This window comes from Prionailurus bengalensis, chromosome B2 (genome assembly GCF_016509475.1).
Source record: "Prionailurus bengalensis isolate Pbe53 chromosome B2, Fcat_Pben_1.1_paternal_pri, whole genome shotgun sequence".
In the NCBI taxonomy this organism is placed as follows: domain Eukaryota; kingdom Metazoa; phylum Chordata; class Mammalia; order Carnivora; family Felidae; genus Prionailurus; species Prionailurus bengalensis.
In genome coordinates, this window is record NC_057349.1 from 135,153,540 (window position 1) to 135,175,033 (window position 21,494).

Consider the following 21,494-nt stretch of genomic DNA (forward strand, 5'->3'; position numbering starts at 1 on the left):
GACCTTTCCCAGCAGGATGGGGACAGGGATACTGCATTGAAGCCATGGGGCTGCTGGGGCCCTGGGGCCATCGAGAGCCCGGGCTGTCCTCCACCTGGCAAGCTGATTCCAACACCTTTGGATTTTGTGGATCAATCCAAAATTCAAAATGATTCTTGGGGCCAAGTTAGGGTCAATTTTTTATTTTGCCAAATAAAGACAGTAAAAGAAATGGCCATTTAAGAAGGCCATTGCCGGGGGCGCCTGGGTGGCTCAGTCGGTTGAGCGTCCGACTTCGGCTCAGGTCATGATCTCACAGCTCGTGGGTTCGAGCCCCGCGTCGGGCTCTGTGCTAACAGCTCGGAGGCTGGAGCCTGCTTCGGATTCTGTGTCTCCCCCTCTCTTGGCCCCTAACCTACTTGCATTCTGTCTCTGTCTCTCTCAAAAATAAACATTAAAGGGGCGCCTGGGTGGCGCAGTCGGTTAAGCGTCCGACTTCAGCCAGGTCACGATCTCGCGGTCCGTGAGTTCGAGCCCCGCGTCAGGCTCTGGGCTGATGGCTCAGAGCCTGGAGCCTGTTTCCGATTCTGTGTCTCCCTCTCTCTCTGACCCTCCCCCGTTCATGCTCTGTCTCTCTCTGTCCCAAAAATAAATAAACGTTGAAAAAAAAAAAAAATTTAAAAAAAAAAAAATAAATAAACATTAAAAAAAATTTTTAAAAAAAAGGTCATTGCCTTCACCTCATTATAAAGTAAGGAAATGTGTAACCCACAAAACATGAAGAGTTTAATACATAAAAAGGATAGCTCTTTGAATTGAATGAATGTAGTCTTATAAAAAAACTCCCTGCATTGTCCTTATTTTTCTCATTTTGCCATGAATGGATGAAAGCTTTATTATGGATGGATATTGATCCTTCTTCGACTGGCTTTGGAGACCAAATTCTCTTACTCTCCTTTTTTTAAAAAAATTTTTCTTATGTTTATTTTTTTTTTTTTAATTTTTTTTTTCAACGTTTATTTATTTTTGGGACAGAGAGAGACAGAGCATGAACGGGGGAGGGGCAGAGAGAGAGGGAGACACAGAATCGGAAACAGACTCCAGGCTCCGAGCCATCAACCCAGAGCCTGACGCGGGGCTCGAACTCACGGACCGCGAGATCGTGACCTGGCTGAAGTCGGACGCCTAACCGACTGCGCCACCCAGGCGCCCCTCTTATGTTTATTTTTGAGAGAGAGAGAGAGAGAGAGAGAGAGAGAGAGAGAGACAGCACATGCATGAGTCGGAGAGTGTCAGAAAGAGAGGGAGATAGAGAATCAGAAGCAGGCTCTGTGCTGTCAGCACAAAGTTCCACACGGGGCTCAAACCCACAAACCACAAGATCATGACCTGAGCCGAAGTTGGACACTCAACCGACTGAGCCACCCAGGTGCCCTGTTCCTCTCCTTCTTGATTCCACCTGTCCAGAGCTTCAGCAGGGCTTTCAAGGTTCTCCATATTGCCCTCTATTGCCGGCAAACTCCCTTCACTTTGGGTAGCTGGGACCTCCTGCTTCAATAATTGCCATTCTCAAACCCATTTTCTCAGGCTATTAATTAGAGCCCTTGTTTTCCATGTATTCAAACTCTTTCTGCCCATTCTTCACAGCATAGCAGAATGTCCATGCCTATCACAGGTGGGGACCACCTGTCCACCAGGCACGATGGGCATCGAACCTGGGGCTTGCAAAAATGTTTCAGTTTAATTTCTCTTAAAAATCACAAGAAAACAGGGGTGCCTGGGTGGCTCAGTTGGTTAAGTGTCCAATTTTGGCTCGGGTCATGGTCACACGGTTCGTGAGTTCAAGCCCCGCGTTGGGCTCTGTGCTGATAGCTTGGAGCCTGGAGCCTGCTTTCGATTCTGTGTTTCCCTCTCTCTCTCTACCCCTCCCCTGCTCGTACTCTTTCTCTCTCTCTCTCAAAATTAAATAAACATTCAAAAAAATCACAAGAGAACAATGGATATAATAATAATAATAATAATACATATATAATAGCGAATGTAGCCTGTGTTATATTAATCTCTACACCAACACAGTCATAAAGTTTAATATTTCGGGTTTTTTTTTAATAGGTCCATGAAAGTCATAACGCAGGTCTACAAGTAGCCAATCCTGACTACTCCAGTACTCACAGATGTCTTCCCTTTTTTTAAAGCTTATTTATTTATTTTGAGAGAGAGAGAGTGAGAGTGTGCACGGGAGGGGCACAGAGAGAGGGAGAGAGACTCCCAACCAGGCCCTGCACTGACGTGGGGCTCAATCTCTTGAACCGTGAGATCACGACCTGAGCCGAAATACAGACCTCGCTGCTCAACCAACTGAACCACCCAGGCGCCCCCGGATTCTCGTCCTTCTGCGCTTCTAATGCCCTAACATAAAATACCATACAAGCAGGTCTTAAGGGAACTGTAGCTGCTTCCTGTCTCTGTAGCTAAGAGAAAAGATCCTTGAACACTGTGAGGCTTGCTGCCGAAGCCATCATCCCCTTGGGGCTGGGGTTAGACCGCTGAGTTAAATTCTGGCTTTATCACTTCCTAGCTGTGTGACCCAGTCTGAGTTCTTCACTTCTCTGTGACTCAGTGTCTTCATCCATAAAATGCTGCTAATGATTTCTGCATATCACCAGGTTGCTATTAAGACCAAAGAAGCAGGGGGCGCCTGGGTAGCTCAGTTGGTTGAGCATCGGCTCTTGGTTTCGGCTCAAGTCTTGATCTCACAGTTTGTGAGTTCAAGCCCTGTGTTGAGCTCTGGGCTGGCAGTGCAGAACCTGCTTGGGATTCTCTCTCCCTGCCTCTCTCTCTCTCTCTCTCTCTCTCTGCCCCTACCGTGCTTTTTTTCTCTCTCAAAATAAATAAATAAACTAGGGGGGAAAAAAAAAGACCAAAGAAGTCCACAGTGACAGGCACTCAGTAAGTACTATTTCCAATAATAAATCTGGAAGTGGGAAGATCACATGGCTGGGAATTCATGTCCTACTTTTTAAAAATAATGAGCCAGGAATAAAAACACTGAAATTTACCAACGTCCAATTCTTTTCGGAGGATTAACTCGTTTGTCTTCTATCCAATGTAAAAATACGAAATAACCACATTCACAATCCCCTCCCCCACCCCATCTTTCCACCAAAGATGAGAGATTCTTCACCTTAATTCTGAAGAGAAACTCAGTACTGGGACCACCACTGCACTATTTCTATTTTTTATTAGAATTAACTATCTCGTAAGCTTGTAGCTCTCTTACCTGAGTTTCCTAGTGAGTGCTCCAGCGAAAATTCATCTAGCACTAACAGTTACTGAGAGACGTAAATTATATTTACGTACGATATCTCACGCACTATGTATAGCAACACTGTGAGAAGATATGATTATCCTCTTTCAAGCAAGGAAGGAAACACAGTTCGGAGAAGTTAATTACCTGGACACTAGTACCAGGTGGTGCTGGGATTAGAACCCAGGACCGATCCACAGCAGGAGCTTGTCTTTCTTTTTTAAAAAATATTTTCTTTAATGTTTATTTATTTTTGAGAGAGAGACAGAGACAGCATGAGAGGGGAGGGCAGAGAGAGAGGGAGACACAGAATCCAAAGCAGGCTCCAGGTTCTGAGCTGTCAGCACAGAGCCCGACGTGGGGCTCAAACTCACAAACAGCGAGGTCATGACCTGAGCTGAAGTCAGATGCTCAACCGACTGAGACACCCGGGCACCCAGAGCAGGAGCTTTTCTACTGAACCAAACTGCTCTCAAAGTCACAGATCCAAGAACTTAGAGTTTATACTGTATCTATTTACTCATATCCAGGCAAATCAAAAATAACTAGGCAAAATCACAAATTGAAATATTTCCTTAGGAAGTCTGAGATAAAGCTCTCTATTAAGGATGCAGCAGAGAAATAGGTTAATTGTAGTTAGAAAGGGGATCTTGCCTTGGAGATGGGTTCATTTGAAAGTAAACATATTCATTCTGGATCTTCAGTTGTCAAATCTGAAGAGTATTTTCTTAAATGCCCTCACTCCTGGGGAGAGGAAGCCAGTGCTGTGGGAGGTGGGCGAGCTCAGGCATTAGGGAGAGGACAGTACACACAGGAGACTTAAGAAGCCACAGTTGCCACAGACTCTAGAATTTCCAGGGGACGTGCCCTGCCCGAGTTGGTATTTGAAATGTGAATTTCTGTTTTCTACATTTCAGGGAGGAATTCACTGTCATTTCCAGACTGCCTGATTCACTTTTCCTGGACACCAACGTATGGAACACCATAGAGAAATGCTTCATTCCACACGTGCTATCATAGGCTCTCCCCAGAGTGGCAAGTCAGAACAAACGAGACAAAGATGGAATTTGCTTCTGCAAATAACTCATTTTGGTAATGATCCTTTTAGAAAAGTTAATGTCTTAGGAAATTATTTTTCCCCTCTTCTGAATGACCTATTGTGTTAACGTGTACCATGCATAGCCATGCACTCACAGAAGGAGTTGGAAGCTGGACAGAAGTTGCTTTAAATTTATTTTCAGTCGCCACTGCACATGCAAGCATGTTCTGGAAGGAAGGTGGAAATACTAGCTAGAAAAGTGATTACAATATGGGCCTGCCTTCCAGAATGTACTATGGCTTCCTGTGACCACCTGCCAACTAACACAAACAACAGAATCATTCTTTCTCACTATTCACTGGTAGACCACACCGCATGTCAACAGAGTAGGTAAGAAGGAGCTCTCTTCAGGAAATGTTCTGGATTATACTAGGACAAGATCCATTCATCTGAGGAAACAGTTGACTCCTGCCATCATGTGGGAGCATAATGTTATTCATCAGGCTTCAACAAATTCAAACTACCTTCCCAGACGTGTTATTTCATAAGTTCAGAATGGCTTCTCAATAAGAAGAGACAGTCCAGCAGAACGAAAAAATGAAACAGCCATGAAAAATACAGGGCACATGAAAAAACTCTTTTGAGTATCCTTTATAAGGATAGCCTCTCTGGATAAAACATCTCCCATAACGATGCGAAGGTCACAGGTGCTCACTCTGGCTACCTCCGGAGAGAAGTGAAACAGTGAGGCTTTGGCATGTTTAGCAGGGAAATCGGAGACAGTACAGGCAGAACCCCATGTGTCCATACAGAGACCAGGCATTCTCCCAAGTCTATGCTTCAGTTTGGATCCTTAAAGAACTTGGTTGACCTGCCGGGCTGGACATGAATTCTCAACTTCCAAAAAAATGGATTCAAGGGGTGCCTGGGTGGCTTGGTTAAGCGGCCTACTCTTGATTTCAGCTCAGGTCCTGATCTCACAATTCGTGAAGTCGAGCCCCCACTTCAGGCTCCTCGCTCACGAGCCTGCTTTGGACCCTCTGTCTCCCTCTCTCCGCCCCTCCCTCACTTGTGTGTGCACGCATGAGCGTGCACTCTCTCTCTCTCAAAAATAAATAAACGTTAAAAAAATTTTTTTTAATAAAAAAAAAAAGGATTCACTGTGAATGTGAATGTGGATACACCACTTTTCGAGCACTCTGCAGGGCTGGACATCTGATTTCTTTCCTCCGGCCAGCTCCGATAGAAAGAGGACAGCCTTGTTAATAAATGACTTGGGCCACACAGGGAACAGGCCCTACAGATGCAGCCACATCTCACAACAGTTCAGCCATTGAGTCACTGCGTGCTGAACAAACACAGGCACCACCGCGGCTCTGAGCGGGCGAGCGGACATTCACTGTGTGACTGGATATTGGCACAGGTCCTTAATGTTATCCTTAGTAACACGCTTGGGATGAATTCCCAAGTGTGGCATAACTGAATCAGGGCACATACAGATTCAGTGCTTCAGAAACTGCCCTCTAGAAGATTGTACTGGGTTCAGTCCCACCAAGAGCACCTGAGTCTTGTTTCTCTGTGCTCCATATTATTGGCTCCATATTATTGGCAAGGTAATAATAGTTTTCACCTTGCCAATGTGACAGGTGAAAAACCGCATCTCATTACTTTCTATACTATATTATCAGTATTAATGATAGTATCTCTTTAACATATCTTCAGTGAGTTAAGTTTTTTATCCTTACGAGATGCCTGTAGGGGAAGGAAGTGGCAGAAAATTCAACTTGTCCTTATTATATTAGCTGATGATCCTTGTAAAATCCAGGCACAGGTCACAAATAGGAGTGCATTTTTATTTATTTATTTATTTTATTAGTTTTTTAAATGTTTGTTTATTTTGAGAGAGAGCAGAGGAGGGGCAGAGAGAGAGAGGGAGAGAGAGAATCTCAAGCAGGCTCCACGCTGTCAGCACAGAGTCTGACCCGGGGTTCAAACTCACAAACCATGAGATCATGACCTGGGCCGAAATCAAGAGACGGAGGCCCAAAGGACTGAGCCACCCAGGCGCTCTGATGATGCATTTAAAAAAAAAATTTTTTTTTAACATTTTTATTTATTTTTAAGAGAGAGAGGGAGAGACAGAGACAGAGACAGAGAGAGGCAGAGAGAGTGCAAGCGGGAGAGGGGCAGAGAGAGAGAGAGAGACACAGAATCAGAAGCAGCCTCCAGGCTTTTATTTCTTTTTCCATCCATTTCCCCAACCACCTCCCTTCTAGCACCTATCAGTGTGTTCTCTGTATTTCGGACTCCTTTTGTTTGTTTCTTTTTTTGTTCGTTTGCTTTGTTTCTTAAAAATGTTTTTGTTTTTGGGGCACCTGCTGTGGCTCAGTCTGTTGAGCGTCCAACTTCAGCTCAGGTCATGACCTCACAGTTCATGAGTTCGAGCCGAACGTCGGGCTCTGTGCTGACAGCTCTGAACCCGGAATCTGTTTCCGATGCTGTGTCTCCCTCTCTCTCTGCCCCTCCCCCACTCACACTCTGTCTCTGTCTCTCTCTCAAAAATAAATAAACATTAAAAAAAAATTTTTTTTAAGTTTTTGTTTTGGGGGTTCCTGAGTGGTTAAGCGTCCAACTTTGGCTCACGGTCTTTCTATTTGTGAGTTCAAGCCCCACATGGAGCTTGCTGCTATCAGTGAAGTGCCAGCTTTGGATCCTGCCATCCCCCTCTCTCTGCCCCTCCCCTCCTCAAAGAAATAAACACTGAGAAAGAAGTTTTGGTCTTTGATGGGCATGTAATAACACACATAAATACTCCTGAGAAAAAGAAAAGTTTCATAAACATAATGTGTTCCTATTTTGTTAAAAGCGAATAAATGTCCAAAAAACTATTAGAACTGATAAATGAATTCAGTAGAGTTGCAGGATACAAAATTAATATACAAAAATCTGTTGCATTTATAAATACTAATAATGAAGTAGTAGAAAGAGAAATTAAGGGAAAAAAATCCCATTTACAATTGCACCAAAAAGAATAAAATACTTTGGAATAAACTTAATCAGGGAGGTAAAAGACTTAAACTCCAATAACTATAAAACACTGAAGAAAGAAACTGAAACTGACACAAACAAATGGAAAGATACACCACGCTCGTGGACTGGAAGAACAAATATTGTTAAAATGTCTATACTACCCAAAGCAATCTACAGATTTAATGCAATCCTCTCAAAATACCAATAACATTTTCCACAAAACTACAACAAGTAATCCTAAAATGTATATAAAATCAAAGAAGATCCCAAATAACCAAAGCAAACGTGAGAAAGAAGAACAAAGCTAGAGGTATCATAATCCCAGATTTCAAGACATACTACAACGCTGCAAGAATCCAAACAGTATGGTACGAGCACAAAAATAGACACATCGGTCAATGGAACAGGATAGAAAATCCAAAAATAAACCTACAACTATACGGTCAAAGGAAGCAAGAATATACAATGGGGAAAAGGCAGTCTTTTCAATTAATGGTGTTGGGAAAACTGGACAGCCACATGCAAAAGAATGAAACTGGACCACTTTCTTACACCCTACACAAAAATAAACTCAAAATGGATTAAGGACCTAAATGTGAGACCCGAAACCATAAAACTCCTAGAAGAAAACATAGGCAGTAATATCTTTAACGCTAGCTATAGAAACACTTTACTAGATGTGTTTCCTTAGGCAAGAGTAAAAACAAACAAACAAATAAAAGTATTAGGACTACACCAAAGTAAAAAGCTTTTCATGGCAAATGAAGCCATCAACAAAATGATAAGGCAACTTACCGAATGGGAGAAGGTATTTGTGAATGATATATCAAGTAATGGGTTAAAATCCAAAATATATAAAGAACTTAATAAGCCTAACACCCTCCCCCAAAAGCCCACAAAGAATCTGATTAAAAATGGGCAGAATAGACATATTGCCATAGAAGACATACAAGTGAACCACAGACCCATGGAAAGATGTTCAACATAGCTAATCGTCAGGAAAATGTAAATCAAAATCACAATGTCAGAATGGCTAAAAACAAAAAAGATAAGTAATAACAAGTGTTGATGAGGACACGTTAAAAAAGGAATCTTTGTATTCCGTTGGTGGGAACATGAACTGGTAAAGTCACTGTGGAAAACAATATGGAAGTTCCTCAAAAAATTAAAAATAGATTACCATATGATCCAGGAATTCCATTACTGGGTATTTACCCAAAGAAAACAAAACACTAATTTGAAAAGATATATGTGTCCCTGTTTACTGCGGCATTATTTACAATAGCCAAGATATGGAAGGAACACAAGTGCCCCTCCATAAATGAATGGATAAAGACGTGTGTGTGTGTGTGTGTTGTGTGTGTGTGTGTGTGATGGAATATTACTCAGCCATAAAAAGGACAAAATCTTGCCATTTGCAACAACATGGATGAACCCAGAGAGTACAATGCTAAGTGAAATAAGCCAGCGAAAGACAAATACCATACAATTTCACTCATATGTGGAAATTAAGAAACAAAACAAGTGAACAAAGAAAAAAAGAAACAAGAACAAAAACAGACTTAAATACAGAGAACAAACTGGTGGTTGAGGGAGGGGAACTGGCTGGGGGATGGGTGAAGTTGGTGAAGGGGATTAAGAGTAAATTTATCATGATGAGCAGGGAGCAATGCATAGAATTATTAAATCATTATATTGTATGCCTGAGACTATAACACTGTATATTAATTATGCTAAGATAAAAAGTGAATAAATGTGTGCATGTATGTGTATACATGAAAGTGACCAGAAAAAATGCAACAGAATATTAATGGTGAGTTTTGCTACATGGGCTGATTTACCCATTAGGTGGCAGTACTAACAAAGGTATAGACCCAGCTTAGGCATTTGAAAGCACCTAGTCGAAACTGTCCAAAAGAAAACCCTTCATGGAATATTTCTGTGGGCATATCTGTACAGATACACTTAAAATCTAAACAGTAGATGGGGTGCCTGGGTGGCTCAGTCAGTTAAGCATCTGACTTCGGCTCAGGTCATGATGTCATAGTTCGTGGGTTTGAGCCCCGCATGGGGCTCTGCTGAGAGCTCAGAACCTGGAGCCAACTTCAGATTCTGTGTCTCCCTTTCTCTGCCCCTCCGTGACTTGTGCTCTTACCCGCGCGTGCACGCTCACATTCTCTCTCTCCCTCAAAAATAAATAAACATTAAAAAAAAGAATATATGAAAAAAACTAAACATTAGATAAACAAGACTAGAAAAAAATATACCAAAATACCAAAAGTTGTTTTCAGTAAAGAGTGGTATTTTAAATTATTTTCCTTTTTTATTATTTGCATCTTCTGCATAGAACAAAAGAATTTCATAAAGAAGTTATTAAAGTAGCGACAGATTATTTCTGTACAAGGTATGCAGAGTTTGAGTACTGAAAAGACATTTACAAAGGCGTACAGAAATGTGATATTCTATATTTCTGTCTCTTGTCACAAACAATACAAATGTGCAAAAACAAATTTAAGATGTCAGAATGTTAATGTTTCAGCAGTGTGAACGTAGACAAGATTCTTATTAGCCTTATTAGTGAAAACAAAAAAGTTACAGATTTCGTTAATTGGGAGCATAGGACTGAAGTGCTCGCACAAGCAACCATTTCTTTTTTTTTTTTTAATTTTTTTTAATGTTTATTTATTTTTGAGACAGAGAGAGACAGAGCATGAGCAGGGAAGGGGCAGAGAGAGAGAGAGAGAGACAGCGAGGGAGAGGGAGACACAGAATGTAAAGCAGGCTCCAGGCTCTGAGCTGTCAGCACAGAGCCCATCGCGGGGCTTGAACTCACGAATTGTGAGATCATGACCTGAGCCGAAGTCAGACACTTAACCAACTGAGCCACCCAGGCGCCCCACAAGCAACCATTTCAATATGACGTAGATTCTCTTTACTTACATTCACTAGCTTAGTGCGAAGAGGGTTATGCTGCTTCATCTCAAAATAACCTAAAATTTCACACGTAGGGCATTTGTTTTCTTAACACAGGTGTTGAAATTTCCTAATTCGAACGTACTTACTAATAAATGTACAGGTAGCCCTGGAGTATATATGAATGTATTTAGTAGGTGTTCCTTAGTATAATCAGTGCAAATGTCAGATGGGGTGGGTTTTTTTTTTTTTTCCTTTTTGGCCACAGTTTTCATTTTAACTCTCTTCTTTGTTTTATTTCCATAACACTCTTCAAATATAACCTTCATTTTGAGCCCAGCGTCACTGGAGAAAATGAGGCTGTTTGCGGAGAAGCTGTTGAGGTCCTTACCTGACATCACAGGATCAGTCTGACTCTCTGGTCCCCAAAAAGTGGAATGATTCCTCTTCTCTGTGTTTGATACCACCAGTGGCTGGTTTGGGACAGTCACTTTCTGGGACTTTTCCAAGAAGGAGCCTCCTGCCACATCTTTGATTGGTCCTGTGATTCTAGGCTGGGCAGTTGCTGTGTGGGTCACCGTCTTCCGGTCAAGGCGCACTGAAGGATACAGGAGCTACCGTTAGCTGCTGGGTTTCTTTTCTGAACTGTAATTAAAAGCACTAAATTTGCAGTAGATTCAAAGCCATGGATACTTGGGAATAATAACCATCTAAGCCATGTTAGAGCCCCATAAAAATTACTCCCTTCTTTTCGAATGGGTAAACTGTTTTCTCTTCTTCCAATAACTGGCTTTCTAAATGTCACAAATAAATTGACAAAAACAAAGCTTAAGGGGCGCCTGGGTGGCTCAGGTGGTTAAGCGACCGACTTCGGCTCAGGTCACGATCTCACAGTTTGTGGGTTCGAGCCCCGCATTGGCCTCTGTGCTGACAGCTCAGAGCCTGGAGCCTGCTTCAGATTCTGTGTCTCCCTCTCTCTCATTGCCCCTTCCCCCACTCATGCCCTGTCTCTCTCTCTCAAAAATAAATAAACGTCAAAAAAATTACAACAACAATAACAACAACAAAGCTTAAGCTTAAGGTTTTGAGATTTTACATCCTTCTTCAAAACCAGCAGTTTTCTTCTTTCTTTCAGTGCCCTTTTGTGTATGTAGGTGACATTATAAGACTGGTTTACAGTCCTGACTTAGCTACACCCTAGTACATCACAATTTTTTCTAGGGGCGCCTGGGTGGCTCAGTCAGTTAAGCGTCTGACTTCAGCTTGGGTCACGATCTCACGGTTTGTGAGTTCGAGCCCCATCTTGGACTCTGTGCTGACAGCTCAGAGCCTGGATCCTGCTTCAGATTCTGTGTCTCCCTCTCTCTCTGCCCCTCCTAGCTTGTGCTCTGTGTGTCTCTCTCTCAAAAATGGATATTGAAAAAAAATTTTTTTCTAAAAAATTTATCAAAACAAAATCTTAACTCGCTTTAGGTTTTTTTGTGTGTGTTTTTTTTTAACATTTATTTATTTTTAAGACAGAGAGAGACAGAGCATGAATGGGGGAGGGTCAGAGAGAGGGAGACACAGAATCTGAAACAGGCTCCAGGCTCTGAGCTGTCAGCACAGAGCCCGACGCGGGGCTCGAACTCACGGACCGCGAGATCATGCCCTGAGCTGAAGTCGGCCGCTTAACCAACTGAACCACCTGGGCGCCCCTCACTTTAGTTTTTTTTAAAAGCATATTCCTCACAGCATTTTTAGGATGGGGAAGAGTCTTTTAGAAAACAAAGCAAATTTTGAAGAAGGTAAGCAATATAAAACATTTGACATTTGCAACTCAGATTACAGACTTATAGTTAATGGTCATTTAATTTAAGGCATAGCTTATTCACACGAAGTTATACCTAAAACTGGTTAGAAAAAGAACAATACTGAATTTGCATTTTATTATGAGAATAAAGATATCCCGTCTCCCCGCCTTGCCCGAAAAGGCCATGCAGCTGACTCACAATTATGACAGAAAGCCTCATCGGACCCATCAGGACACTGCTCCACTCCATCGCAAGCCAGCATGATGTCAATGCAGCAGCCGTCATCACAAGAGAAGTGGTAGCGTGAGCAAACGTTCGAGCATCCTGTTTGCGAACAAGTCTCAAGTCACAGGAGTGCCATATCGTCAACACTTCGCTGTGTCATGATTAAGTAAGACTAAATGTACATGGAACATTTTGGGGGAGAGAGATGCACATAATGGGGCAGACACCAACAGTCTGAGCTGGAGCAAAAGGTTGTGAGAAAGGGGTGCCTCCTTGACCCCCTGACTTAACTCTGAGGCATCACATGGGCTCTTGGTCGCGGGGCCGTTCTCCAGGCCAGCGCTGCCTACCAGGTGAGAACAGACGAGCAGCAGCTCTGGTCTTCCCCAGCCAGCCCCGGGTTTGCTCCCTCACGTTTCACTCTGCGTTCCTTTGTTCATCCCGTCGACTCTGTGGGCCCCCTAACACTGCCCCCCACCCCGCATGGCATTTGGCTGGCTGAATGTGTTTTATTAGAAACACCATTTTATACATGCTATGTCTTTAGACATGCTATGTCTTGCATTCTTGTTTTCTAAGTGATCATTTTTACTGAGATTAACTTTCGACTATTGAACCCTACTTGTTGACTACCATACATCCCTACCGCCATAAAGAATAAACACAATCTCTAGCTACTGGCTGGTATGAATTTATTTTCTTCAAATAATGAAATTGTCTCCCTTTTGGAGCTGTTAGTTGTTTTTTTTTAATGTTTATTTATTTTTGAGATAAACATTTATAATGTTTATTTATTTTTATTTTGCACACACACACACACACACGCGCGCGCGCACGTGTGAGCAGGGGAGGGGCAGACAGAGAGGGAGACACAGAATCTGAAGCAGGCTCCAGGCTCTGAGCTGTCAGCACAGAGCCTGACACAGGGCTCGAATTCACGAACTGTGAGACCATGACCTGAGCCAAAGTCGGATGCTTAACCTACTGAGCCACCAGGCACCCCAGGGGTTTGGTTTTTTTTTTTTTTTTTAAGTTTCTTTACTTATTTTGAGAGACAGAGAGCAAGCATGCATACAAGTGGGAGAAGGGCGGAGAGAGAATCCCAAACAGGCTCCGCACTGTTAGCATGTAGCCCAACGGGGGGATTGAACCCACAAACCGCTATATCATGACTTGAGCCAAAGACACACACTCAACCAACCAAGCCACCCAGCCGCCCCTGAAGTGGCTTCAGGCGGCCCTGAAGCTGTTAGGAGTTTTTAATCTACAGTGTAAAGGAGCTACATGTATTTTCTTGAAAGGCATTCCCCTACTCCAGATTAAGCCAACTTTACTAGACTTAGCTACACAACAACTGGGTGACTTTGACACTGGTTGATGCAGAGTAAAGGTATCAGGCTAGACGTAGGTCGTGAGGAACTCCCTAATTTCCCAGGGACACAAGGAACTAGACAATTCTCTCAGGACATGGGAGAATGGTAGATTATGATAATCCACCGAGGCAAATGGTTGAGCATAGTAGGTAAGTCCAAGTGAAATCTTGGATACATATTCCATTGCATGCAGTTAAACAAGGGCCTGGGAAAGGAGTCTATCTGGGTACAAGGCAATTTGAAGATACCTTGATCCAGGAAGAAGAGAAGAAATGGTGGGAGAAGTTCCTGAGAAAGAAGAGGAAGCAAAGGGCCTCAGTTATGACTGAAAATTTGGTCCTGGAAAGGAGAATCTGCTTCGGTTCCAGGAAAGGAACTCGGAGGAAAAGTGAAGGAAAACTGTGCTACCCTGAATACCAAGAGGGATACAATTACTGCTCACATTTTTCAGTTCATGACATGGAAATCCTAAATATGTCAAGGTTTTACTTACTACTTGGTAGCTTTTGGAGATAGATTGATATCTGTAACGTATCCATTTATTACTAGATCAGTGGTCTCTAAACTTTTTTGACCATACATCTGATCAATACATATAGTGTTGTATACTATGCATATAGTGTAATAAACACACATCTCCATCTAAAAATAATATGCATGTACCAGCATACTAACATATTAAACATGATATAGGGGCGCCTGGGTGGCTCAGTCGGTTGAGCGGCCGACTTCGGCCCCTTAATTTTCTATAAAAAGTTACATATATAAGATCTATACTCCAGTGGCCTTTCAGTAATCAGAAGTGATGCATGCACATAACTTTCTGCCACTTCAGATACATTTTGTCATCTTGGAGAAAGGCCGGAAGTGTGCAACTGGCAATTTATCTTTGGAGCCCTGGAAAACTGGCCCAAGTCAAGAAACCAGGCAAACACTGGGCTGGTGCAGTGTTAGCTCTCTGCTTGTACTCACACTTCTATCCCTCTCTCCCGCCCAGGCACCTTGGTTGTACAAAGCAAAATCCCTTTCAAACTTCTATAGGGATAACGGGATATCCATGCCTTCTTCCTATGAGCTCTTTCTTCCAATAATCGGCACCTGACTTGGTTCCTGCCCAGGCGAGCACTCGATCCCAGGACAGCCCGCTGGGTTCAGTGGTCCTCCGTAGGGAGGGAGTGGCTGGGGCTGATGCCATGTTTCCCATGGCCCTGGTGCATGCCCAGTACACCGAGGTACTAAAAACATGTTTTTAAGTTTATTTTTTAGTAACCTCTACGCCCAATGTGGGGCTCGAACCCAGAGATCAAGAGTCACACGTTTTTCTGGCTGAGCCAGACAGGCACCCCTCAAAAATGTGTTGAGTAGCTGTCTGGCTCTACTTTGCAGCTGCCATACATCAACGGCCCTGCTGGAACCTGGGCGGGATCAGACTCCTGACCCGGACGGCTCCTCTCACTTGCCATCACTGCTTCAGAGGGCAACAGCGGGCAGGAAATTGGTGTCACTCCAGGCCACAGGCAGCAGCCTCCTTCCTCACAGGAGGCTGGAACCTCGGCCGGACGGGGAGTCAGCCAGTCACATTCCGAACACTGATTGCGCTCTGTGTCCCTGTGGAAGGCAAATTATCAGGGGTGCCAAGTCCTTAGGATCCTCAAGTCTTGCTTCATTTTCAATATGCATCCCGACCTATGTTGGATGGAAGACAAGATCAGCCATATGCAGTCATTCCCTGATCTTTTTACCTTTATTCTCCCACTGACTGAGTTATCAGGGATGGCGAAGACATGCGAAGGATGGGTTTTCTGGAGCCATGGTTAGTGACTGTGAAGGCTCACCACGTGGGCGCGGGTGAGCACCTCTGTATGCCCAGTGCCTCGCACAGCTCCTGTGCACCCTGCGGTCCCGCACACACTGACAGAGTCCGCGGACTGAACGACAAGACCCTCAAAGACACAGCATCTCTGTACCTCTCCCTGGAGTCAACTGTGGGGGGTTTCCCCCTGCAATACCTCTATGTCTTTTGTGCTCTCAAGTTCCATATACATATATGTATATATATATTTTTTAACTTGATGAGCTAATCTTAGAAATGCAGATGTTTGGGAAGGTAAGAAACATAGATAAATGAGAAGAATGAGTTTACATTGTGCAACTGAAAGTGAGAACCATCACATGTATGTAAAGCTATGTTATTAGTATTTGTGTTAACGTGTCCATGAAAAATTTTAGCCCTTTTTTTTTTTTTGCCCAATAGTGTTTTTAAATTTTTTTTTAATGTTTTTATTTATTTTTGAGACAGAGACAGACAGAGCATGAACAGGGGAGGGGCAGAGAGAGAGGGGGAGGCACAGAATCTGAAGCAGGCTCCAGGCTCTGAGCTGTCAGCACAGAGCCCGACGTGGGGCTCGAACACACGGACTGTGAGATCATGACCTGAGCCGAAGTCAGATGCTTAACCGACTGAGCCAACCAGGTGCCCAAATAGTGTTTTTATTAAAGCATGGGGACAGGACCTGTGGGCAGAAAGAGCTAAATAGTCCTTTTATGGTTTTTTTTTTAATTTAATTTTTTTTAATGTTTATTTTTGAGAGGGGCAGAGAGAGCAGGCTCCAGTCTCTGAGCTGTCAGCACAGAGCCCGACATAGGGATCGAACTCACAAACTGTGAGATCATAACCTCAGCCAAAGTCGAACACTTAACCGACGGAGCCACCCAGGCATCCCTAAATAGTCCTTTTAAATTGACACATGCACTTTATAAATTTTAATTTGTTTTAAATTGTCATATGTTTAGAAAAGACTCTTAATTCAACAACAACCAAAAATGGAATGGAAGAGCCCATGGAATGAAGTCAGAATATAAACTGCTGGGGCATCTGGGTGGCTCAGTTGGTCGGGCATCCGACTTTGGCTCAGGTCATGATCTCATGGTCCGTGAGTTCGAGCCCTGCATCGGACTCTGTGCTGTCAGTTCAGAGTCTGGAGCCTGCTTCGGATTCTGTGTCTCCCTCTCTCTCTGCCCCTCCCCCACTCACGCTCAGTCTCTCTGTCTCAGAAACAAACATTAAAAAAGGTTTTTTGTTTTTTTTTTTTTAATTTTTTTTTTCAACGTTTATTTATTTTTTTTGGGACAGAGAGAGACAGAGCATGAACGGGGGAGGGTCAGAGAGAGAGGGAGACACAGAATCGGAAACAGGCTCCAGGCTCCGAGCCATCAGCCCAGAGCCCGACGCGGGGCTCGAACTCACGGACCGCGAGATCGTGACCTGGCTGAAGTCGGACGCTCAACCGACTGCGCCACCCAGGCGCCCCAAAAAAAGGTTTTTTTTTTTTTTAAATAAACGTATTTTAAACTATTTAACATTATTAAGCTTTATATTAGAATTCTTAACCCTTAAAAACCTTAATTTCTGGTTAAAATTAAGAAGTAAACAGTTGTGGGGGCCCCTGGGTGGCTCAGTCGGTTAGGCGTCTGACTTCGGCTCAGGTCATGATCTCACAGTTCGTGAGTTCGAGCCCCGCGTCCGGCTCTGTGCTGACAGCTCAGAGCCTGGAGCCTGTTTTGCATTCTGTGTTTCCCTCTCTCTCTGCCCTTCCCCCACTCACACTCTGTCTCTATCAAAAAATAAATCAATGTTAAAAAAATTTAAGAATATAAAATGCTAATCCAATACCATCTTTCTGTAAGTAGCTGGTTTCTGTCGACCATTGTGAATGCAAAGGAAGGACTTTCCTCTCACCTCCTGTGGAGAAGGTCATGGGCAGCACTGTCACTGAGACGTTGTCAGAGCTTCTCTGCCCAGCAGTGTCCATCACAGTGAGCTGAAAAGTATATGTTCCTTCCCGTAAGTGGGACAGCTTCAGGGTTCCTGACTGAGGTACCTGACACCCAAACAGGAAACAGCACATGTAGTTAGGAGATCTGAGGCACAGAGTCCAGTATCATCCTGAACTGGAAATCAGCATTACCCCTGGAACAGTCCCATGTCCCACCTGTCCACTCCCGGCCAAGGAAGGGAAATCCTAAAGCATGCACCATTTGGGCAGGTTGCCCTCCTCTGAACTCACAATTCTCAATTTTATCTGGGCTGACAATCTCCTTGACTAACAATAGTCTTTCACTTGCCCTTGGCAGTTGATGTTCCAAACCTGTAACTCTCCAAGCTCCACACCCAGTATCTAGTCCCTTCCTTCTCAGCAGGTGACCTCATCTACTTTGAGAAGAAAATTAGGACATAATTATGGCCATGATTATGTTTCTACCACTCATTCCTATGCTGGGAACACACCTGTATCTGTATCTGCTGTCAGCTCCTTTCCCCCAGCCATAATAAGATGAGCTGTCCCTCCTGCGCTCCAGGCCAACTCCCCCATCTAGGCCTTGACCCCTTCCCTCTATGACCTTTTTTTTTTTTTTAATTTTTTAATGTTTATTTATTTTTGGCAGAGAGAGAGACAGAGCATGAGCGGGGGAGGGGCAGAGAGAGAGAGAGAGAGAGAGAGAGACATAGAATCCGAAGTAGTCTCCAGGCTCTAAGCTGACAGCACAGAGCCCGACGCGGGGCCCGAACCCACGGACCGTAAGATCGTGACCCGAGCCGAAGTCAGACACTCAACCAACTGAGCCACCTAGGCGCCCCTATAACCTTTGGAACACTGACCATCAAGTAATTTCTCTTTCAAATGCCTCTGCTATCACTATGCTCAAGTTTCTCTCTACCCCCAAAAAAACAAAACAACAGCAAATAAAAAACCCTACAGTCCAAACCCTACAGCAAATAAAAAGTCATACAATCTTATCTCCTTCCCATTTCAACTTACCTTTCAAAGCCTTGTTCATGCTGCACTTGCTGCTTCCATTTGCTCATTTCCCATTTATTCTTTATCCCACCCATCTGATTTCTTTCCTCACCATTCCCCTGAAACTGCTGGAAAAACTCATTAGCTGATCTAGCAAAGATCACCAAGTTGTCAAGGTCAATGAGACTTGTTAGCCTTGCCTCCTCCCACTCCCCCTCCACTGGCTGTCTTACTGTATTTTACAAAGTTAGCCACTCCTGGCTTCTGGAACTCTCGACTTCCCTGGCTTCTGTTTCTGTGTCTGAATTCCCTGTCTATTCCTTGATGATCACCATGATGGGCTTCACTTCTGCTTACTCCCTAAACCCAGGGTCCCATCTTGACCCCCCATTCTCCTCTGCCATTTCTCAGGCAGTCTCCCAATCATGGCAAGAGTGATAGCTTCTGAGGTCAGTACTACGTTGTCATTTTGGGAGTCATTTTTGGATGCTCAATCCAACTACTATTTTTTTCAGCTGTCTCAAAGATACTGTAATGGCTGAATGTCCTATTTTCTAGGAAAAATCCCTTTTTGCTTAAATGAACTAGTCTGGATATCCGCTACAAATGAATTCTGACCATTACATGGTTTATTACATTGATGCATTACCAGACTTAAGAGTACAGAGAGTTGCCCTATTAGAACTATCAGCTGCTGGGAATGCAAGCTGGTGTAGCCACTCTGGAAAACAGTATGGAGGTTCCTCAAAAAACTAAAAATAGAACTACCCTACGACCCAGCAATTACACTACCAGGCATTTATCCATGGGATACAGGTGTGCTGTTTCGAAGGGACACATGCACCCCCATGTTTATAGCAGCACCATCAACAATAGCCAAAGTATGGAAAGAGCCCAAATGTCCATCGATGGATGAATGGATAAAGAAGATGTGGTGTATACACACACACACACACACACACACACACACACACACACACACAACACACACACACAATGGAGTATTACTCAGCAATCAAAAAGAATGAAACCTTGCCATTTGCAACTATGTGGATGGAACTGGATGGTATTATGCTAAGTGAAATTAGAGAAAGACAAAAATCATATGACTTCACTCATATGAGGACTTTAAGAGACAAAACAAAGGAACATAAGGGAAGGGAAACAAAAATAATATAAAAACAGGGAGGGGGACAAAACATAACAGACTCACAAATATGGAGAACAAACTGAGGGTTGCTGGAGGGGTTGTGGGGGGAGTGGGCTAAATGGGTAAGGGGCATTAAGGAATCTACTCCTGAAATCATTGTTGCACTATATGCTAACTAGTTTGGATGTAAATCTTAAAAAATAAAATTAAAAAAAAAAAAGAACTATTAGCTGCTTGTTTGTATTTATGAAATCCTAGAATTTAGATTCCTGCACATAATTTTGGCTTGGAGGCTTTGTCAGAACTATATATGCACAAGAACAGAATGCTTTACAATCACTTTAGGGGGCAATGCAAGGAGATATGGTTGTATCAATAATCAATCACCCAGAGCTCCTGTTAAGTACAGGTTTCTCAGCCCAGCCTTAGAGTCTGAGTCAGTGGGTCTGAGAGTGGGATCTGGGAATTTGCACACAACAGGCACATCCAGATGATTCACCAATGACACTGCAAGAAACGTGGGTGAAGTGGTTAAGAGCACGGAGTCTGGCCCAACAGAGCTGAATGCCAGCTCTACCGTGTGCCAGCCCTGTGACCTTGTACAAGCCACTTAACCTATTTAAGCCTCAGTTTCTTCATCTGTAAAGTGGAAATAATAATGGCACTTACCTTGTAAGCATCAAATGAGATAACTATGTAAAAAGAGCTTAATGTGGGGCTTACATATAAGTTTTAAATATAAAATACAAGTTTAGTTTTTTAAATATCGAAAGAGCATAACGTAGTAAATGCTTAAATGTAACTAACTGTCTCATTCGTTAGTTCTCATCTCAAGCTGAATAACCCTGTTTTTACAGACAGGAAAATGAAATCTCAATAACGTGACTCTCACTCACTGAGACAGAGACAGAATCGAGATGTCCAGGTGTAAAACCGTCACTAAGTGGTCCCATCACTCTCCTTGCAAAAGCTGTAAGCTGGAGAGCTGGCAAAGAAGCAAGCCAGTCCTTCGTTGTGTATTTCAAGGAGATGTTAGGCAGTTTTCACTGCCACACTGTCACATGATCTTCAGGCCCAACTACAACAAGAGAATATCAAACTTATTCTTATTAAGTGGGGTCCACTTATGTGAGAACTACAACACTACCTAAAGGGCATGCAGAGAGAAAACTGAAGATGACAAGAGAATGTGAGAGTCTGGAGCAGGCAACTGATCCTCAGAAACAAGAGGGTTCTCGATGTCTGAGAACAAGGAGGGAACATCAGCGATTCAGACGAGTGAGATTTAAAATGAGACAAAAACTGCGGCTTGGGACTCAGGGTCAAACCAAACCCCCCCTTTCTTTCACATTCCATATCCAAACACATCTGGAATTTAAGCGCTTCTCATCATGTCCATTGTCACCATCCTGGTCTGAGCCCACCCTGTCTCTAGCCTGAGTCACTGCAGGGGTCAAGAGACCTGCACTCCAGTGGCACTGGTACTGGTATCCCTTTATTCTGGAAACTTTCGCTTCCACCCCTGTCCACATGATTGCAAGGGAAGGGTGAGTTATAACCTCTCCCTATGGCCGGAGGAGTGTGAGGCTGAACCAAGGGGCGCCAATGACTGCAAGGGGCAAGAGGCTGTAAGGTTGCCGCTGGTGACAGACTCTCACTCTCTCCGACTCTGGCTCAGAATCAGGCAGGCCTTCCTAGGTCGCAGTGGTGTAATAGATAAGACCACTAGTTCCGGGACTTAGAACACGTGGGTACATGGTGGCAGCTGATGGCCATGCTGGAATGTGTTGACTGAGCCTTGCAGCCTTGAGTAAGGGAGTAAGGTGCTATGAGGGGAGAAGCTCTGTCACAGCTGGTCTGCCTGCAGACTTAAGACTGCAGAAAGC

General features: G+C 43.6%; 1 protein-coding gene across 3 annotated transcripts in view; it reads right to left on the reverse strand.

Moving 5' to 3' along the window:
- LRP11 (LDL receptor related protein 11) overlaps positions 1–21,494 on the reverse strand; it is a 52,173-nt gene that overhangs the window by 10,192 nt on the left and 20,487 nt on the right. The window contains exons 3-5 of one of the 3 annotated variants that reach the window (XM_043592595.1): positions 17,399–17,540; positions 12,260–12,385; positions 10,660–10,866 (exon numbers count right to left, since the gene is read on the reverse strand). In XM_043592595.1, coding sequence (XP_043448530.1) covers positions 10,660–10,866; positions 12,260–12,385; positions 17,399–17,540 — 475 coding nt within the window. Of the gene's footprint in view, positions 1–10,659; positions 10,867–12,259; positions 12,386–17,332; positions 17,541–21,494 lie in introns of all 3 variants that reach the window. The other 2 variants (XM_043592594.1, XM_043592596.1) reach the window with 2 other exon arrangements.